Source organism: Crassostrea angulata, unplaced genomic scaffold (genome assembly GCF_025612915.1).
Source record: "Crassostrea angulata isolate pt1a10 unplaced genomic scaffold, ASM2561291v2 HiC_scaffold_112, whole genome shotgun sequence".
In the NCBI taxonomy this organism is placed as follows: domain Eukaryota; kingdom Metazoa; phylum Mollusca; class Bivalvia; order Ostreida; family Ostreidae; genus Magallana; species Magallana angulata.
In genome coordinates, this window is record NW_026441667.1 from 74389 (window position 1) to 79700 (window position 5312).

The 5312-nt window shown below is 36.2% G+C and overlaps 1 protein-coding gene across 1 annotated transcript; it reads left to right on the forward strand.

Moving 5' to 3' along the window:
* Positions 1-548: 548 nt before the first annotated feature.
* On the forward strand, positions 549-5312 carry LOC128169267 (uncharacterized). The gene is made up of 3 exons (XM_052835425.1): positions 549-1607; positions 3079-3271; positions 4014-5312. The coding sequence occupies exons 1-3, from the start codon at positions 1405-1407 to the stop codon at positions 4659-4661; spliced, it is 1044 nt and encodes a 347-aa protein (XP_052691385.1). The 5' UTR covers positions 549-1404; the 3' UTR covers positions 4662-5312.

The window sequence follows — 5312 nt, forward strand, 5'->3', positions numbered from 1 at the left end:
GGTACATGTACACGTGTGACCTGATTTCATCACTTCACCTTGAAAATGGTATAACCCGCGTGTTTACTAGGTGCAAGTTAAACAAATAGCCTACTAGTCTAGTACGTATATATAAATTCGATAAATTTCGGATCCAAACTATATGTATCTATTTGTTACTAAACAAATGAAAAAAATTTATGTGACCCCTCTCTATATGGATCTATCAGTATGCTAATGGATGTGTTCCTATGCTAATGGATGAGTTCATTCAGATCCAAAGAATCGAGGTCTCGGCCGTTGTATCAATGGTAAAGCAGGACTTCGCGACTTATTGAAAAGTCTCAGTAAATTTTGCAAGACGATTAGTTGACAAGTCCTAATTGGAATCATGACGATACTTGGCTGGGCTACCCCCCCCCCCCCCCCCCACACACACACACAGAGACATACATGTACACACTTTTAAAGCACGATTCTGCTTTTATAAATACCCTTCCATCCAAAATACAAGTTAAGAATTTGACAGTGTTTTCTTCTGCTTTCAAGATCACATGCAATTTATTTGATGCATGTACATTCCTAAAATAATTTCAAATAATTTACTTTCAAAATATGAAATGATATACAATGTACATGTACATGCACTAGATTCGGGAGAAAATCAACCGAAATTTCATCTTAAATTTGCTGATTCCCTTTATGAATTTTGATCAGCAAAAAAATTATAATTCATTTCAAGCATGCTTCCGTTGAATAGTATTCTTTTTGGAGAGCTGTTATTTGTATTCATATAATTTTCAGCACATTGAAATAGTCATCGATGAGATGTATTCCTCTCTACATTACACAATCGATTCGTTGTGTTATACTGACCGGAAAACGTAAATCTTACGTTTCTATCACGCAGTAGCTCATACCCCCACCCCCCACCCCGCATGCACAAAAAACTCGACGATGACGTATTGTCAGGTCCTCGTTCATAAAAATCTTGCTATATTTGGTATAACCTTCTCGAAAATTCCGCTAACAACCAGATTCTCAGGTCCGCGCCCAGGCTAAACTTCTTGCCTTATTTGGTATACCCTTCTCGAAATTTTCCGCGAAAAAACTACCGCAGTGTTCAAGAGACTGCATTACCAAATAAGGACAGATTCTGCATCATACCAAACTTTACTCCATCGCGGAAAAAAATAGTTCTGACTATTTGTCCTGTTTAGGGCAATATGCATATTATCTCGCACACAAATATCAAAAGAATTTGTTTGGTAACTTAGTTTTTTTACGATAAGACGAAATAAATATTTCAAATACTTCAAATAACACATTAAAACAAAAGAAAATACAGGTTTCATGCTAGCGTAGTATTTTCCTCTTTTCCCGCAATTATTTTCTCACTCTTTCGAGAAACGGCTTACAGCGAAGATGGCATCCGCACAGAAACGTCCAAAAAGAGACGAAAACGAAACCATAGATGGTTATATCCATATGATATCCCCCGTGAAGACGTCAAAAAACAAAAACATCAAGTATTTCAACGCCGTCATGCAAGAAAAACTGAAATTTACGGACGGTGTTTGTTTCAAGCCAGACCTACACTGCAACTTCCAAGACTTGGAAAAGAAAAAGTAAGTTCTTGTGCTTTTATATAGTAATATTCTGAAAACGTTTTCTGTATAATATAGGTAGACTTTTCTCAACGAACTATCAAAGACTATAACGATAAAGTAGCCTATAATAATGCTGGCTTTTGCCTGACGTCAAAACGTTAGGCATCGATCGATAGAGTCCTCATCTAAAGGTTATATCTAACGTTTGAAAGAAGCGTTCTCCGGAACAGTGCTAGCAATGAAAGCTATTTTCCATTAAAACGATAACACTATTTATGTTTGTTTTGTCAACATTTATATTAGTTACATAAGATGTAATGAACAACAGTGAAAAATTTTCAAATTATAAGACGATGACCATGTACGTATGTAATCCTGATTTAAACAAAAAGTGGCAATGATTCAAGCGCGTTACTAATGCCGTCGAGTTTTCCTCCTCTTGACAGTCAATGTTTACGTCGGCTGCTTGCTAGACTCGTCGGCCGATCCCTTTACCAACATCAAAGAATTGCCGCCGCCGCCACAACAACGCATGCAGTTGTAACCGGTAACAGTGCACGCACACTGAATTGAAATGAATGAAATAGTGTAGGGCTACTGTAAATCGTGAAACAACTATTTTTACTACATACACTTATGTATTATTATTATTCTAATGTTTAGAATTACTTTGTGTTAAATGTATGGAGAGAGAAAGACCGACCAAACTTACCTATGCTAAGCAAAGTAAGCTTCATCAGATTAAAAAAAAATTCCTGACTCTTTTTTTAATCATGTAGAAAATTAAAAATGTGGGTATATTGTTGCGAAAACAGTTATTTCCAACATGCAATCTCTAAATGTTGAGCGAATAATTTCTTTGATGTTGGTAAAGCACCCGGCAAGCTCTGACGGTCGTACTGCGTGGGTGTTTTGGCGGCATGTCTTTCATGCCGGCCAAGCATATGGCGTAAGGCGTCAAATTTTAGCGAACAGCTGACAGAAAAAAACTGGCACCAAAGTCTGCAAATCGACCCTATTTTGAAACTAGCTCTAACACAAAGGCAAGCATGTCAATATCTTGTTGCCTATTAAGTACTATGGTGGAATGCAAGTAATAATTCAGGCACGTAACATCGTCTTTGAAAGTGGGAGGGGGGGGGGGGGGCAGACTCATTTAAAAAATCTCTTCAAGCAGAAAAAGAAGGGAAAATAAAAAAAGGTTACTTTACAAATCCTAAAATTCCTACTCGGGGAGAGAGGGGTATACCTTTAACTTCAATTTTACTGTTTATTTCCTTATTTTCAATTCAATTTCTTACATGGTGCCATAAAAGTTGGGGGGGGGGGGGACTCCATGTTATTTCCATTTTTAAAAAAATCTTTGCTGCACAAAAAAGTTTTTTTTGAGGGGTGGACTGGCTCTCTCCACCACACTTAGCTTTGATCAACACAATCCTTCTTTGCTTAGCTTATTAAAAGTAATGAAATTGTGTTTTTTTGCTTACAGAAGCCCAGTGTCCCTCAAGAACATTCAGAGAGTTCCAAGCAATAGAACTTCAGCAGACTTTGACATAAGGGTTGGATTTGCATCAGAATTGTCTACTCCAGTGAGAGCATTGGACTTTGACTTTCAACCTCCACCTACGCTTCAAACCACAACTATCAAAGATATTGAGCAGAACTTGAATGCTTTTCAAAAGGTAAAACGCACAAGATTTACAGTTCATTTCATTCTGGCCTATGAAACCAAAGTTCTTTTTAAGTTTTTGTTATATTATGTCCAATGATTCACCTACTGCCAGAAATCCATTCGAATAAAATTCACCAATTTGTTTGTTTAATGACATCTCCTTAATGAACCATTCTTCAAACAATTTAATTTTGAAACTTGCATTAGATAGTATACCTAGAATTCATTATCTTTATCTTTAAATTATACCAATTAAAACTAGATTTTTTCAACTGAATGCAATTTGTCTAGTTGGGTATCTGGCTATTACCATTTGACTTCAATGTAAAATATGTCAATTACTATGAAACCTTTGGCTTACAAACTTCTTATAATAAATCTTCATTGTTCCTCAAATGCTAGTGTCAAAAAAAACAATCAAGGTCACAAATTCGTATACATATAAGGAATATACAGCATGTTAACTGATTAACTAGTTAGACAAGTTGAAAAATTTTCATTCAATGTCTTAACAAATTGGTTGTAAGATGATATACCATACACTTTGTTTATTTGACAAACACAAATCACAGAACTTCAGAATAATGAATGTGTTCACTTGTGTACCATAAATAATGTGTATCTTGTATTATAAATAACATATTTGATATAACTGTACATTATGTAATTAACTTCAGATTTTTACTTAAAAATTAATATTATAACTCAACATGGTTTTTATTCAATTGTAAATCTGTTCTTCTCTTCTTCAGGCAACCATTGCAATCAAAGTTATTGACATTGGACCTACAGAATCGCGCACAACCCGGTCAGGGCAAGTAATGGATTGCAAACACATTATCGTTGCTGATTCTACCAGCTCAATCTCCTGCTGTTTGTGGGAAGCCCACTTTGACTCCATAAAACTCGCCCAGTCATACAAAATAACCAATGTAGCAGTGAGAAATTTCGACAACATCAAAACTCTTACTACATGCCCAGATACAGCCTTTGAAGCAACCAATGACATTGGCCCCATTGTAGAATCTGAAAAGAAACCCATTTCAGTAGAAAAAATTATTCGCATCAAGTCTGCTGCATGCACCGCGGCCAACAAATGCTCAGTCTGCAGCAAAGACGTGGGGAACTTCAACTCTGAGCTTGACACCATAAAATGCCAATCTTGCAACATGAGACAAAGAACCCTCGACATCACAAAACAATATAAATGTGAGGTAGTCGCTCAAGTCGACAACAACAACACCAAGTTAATAATACCGGATTTAGTGTTGAGAGGCCGTCCAGACCTTGTCCTTGATCCAAATCAGTTGGAAACACAACTCCTCAATTCCGTATCTCTAACTGTGAAACTCAACATTGGCTGCACACATGTGTTGGACATTACACACATCCAAAATTAAGGGATTTATCAAAGAAACTGTATACTTTTTGTTAAGTACAAATCAGCAATTTGTATCGGTTAAAAAAATTGGTACTTTAAAGTTGTAGCTGCTCATTTTTTATTTTTTTTTTGTACAAATATACAAGTACAAATAAGCAATTTGTATTGATGACTTAAAAATCTTGGTACTATGCACTTGTAGATGCCCGTTTGCTTTTTTTGTTTTTTTAATACAATTATAAGTACAAAATTATTCGCATCAAGTCTGCTGCATGCACAGCGGCCAACAAATGCTCAGTCTGCAGCAAAGACGTGGGAAACTTCAACTCTGAGCTTGACACCTTAAAATGTCAATCTTGCAACATGAGACAAAGAACCCTCGACATCACAAAACAATACAAATGTGAGGTAGTCGCTCAAGTCGACAACAACAACACCAAGTTAATAATACCGGATTTAGTGTTGAGAGGCCGTCCAGACCTTGTCCTTGATCCAAATCAGTTGGAAACACAACTTCTCAATTCCGTATCTCTAACTGTGAAACTCAACATTGGCTGCACACATGTGTTGGACATTACACACATCCAAAATTGAGGGATTTATCAAAGAAACTGTATACTTTTTGTTAAGTACAAATCAGCAATTTGTATCGGTTAAAAATATTGGTACT

What these genes read in the sequence shown, in the direction of transcription:
- LOC128169267 (XM_052835425.1), top strand. Translation starts at nt 1,405, where the DNA reads ATGGCATCCGCACAGAAACGTCCAAAAAGAGACGAAAACGAAACCATA. An exon ending in CAAGACTTGGAAAAGAAAAA is followed by an intron (nt 1,608 to 3,078) that starts GTAAGTTCTTGT and finishes TTTTGCTTACAG; the next exon opens with AAGCCCAGTGTCCCTCAAGA. An exon ending in ACTTGAATGCTTTTCAAAAG is followed by an intron (nt 3,272 to 4,013) that starts GTAAAACGCACA and finishes TCTCTTCTTCAG; the next exon opens with GCAACCATTGCAATCAAAGT.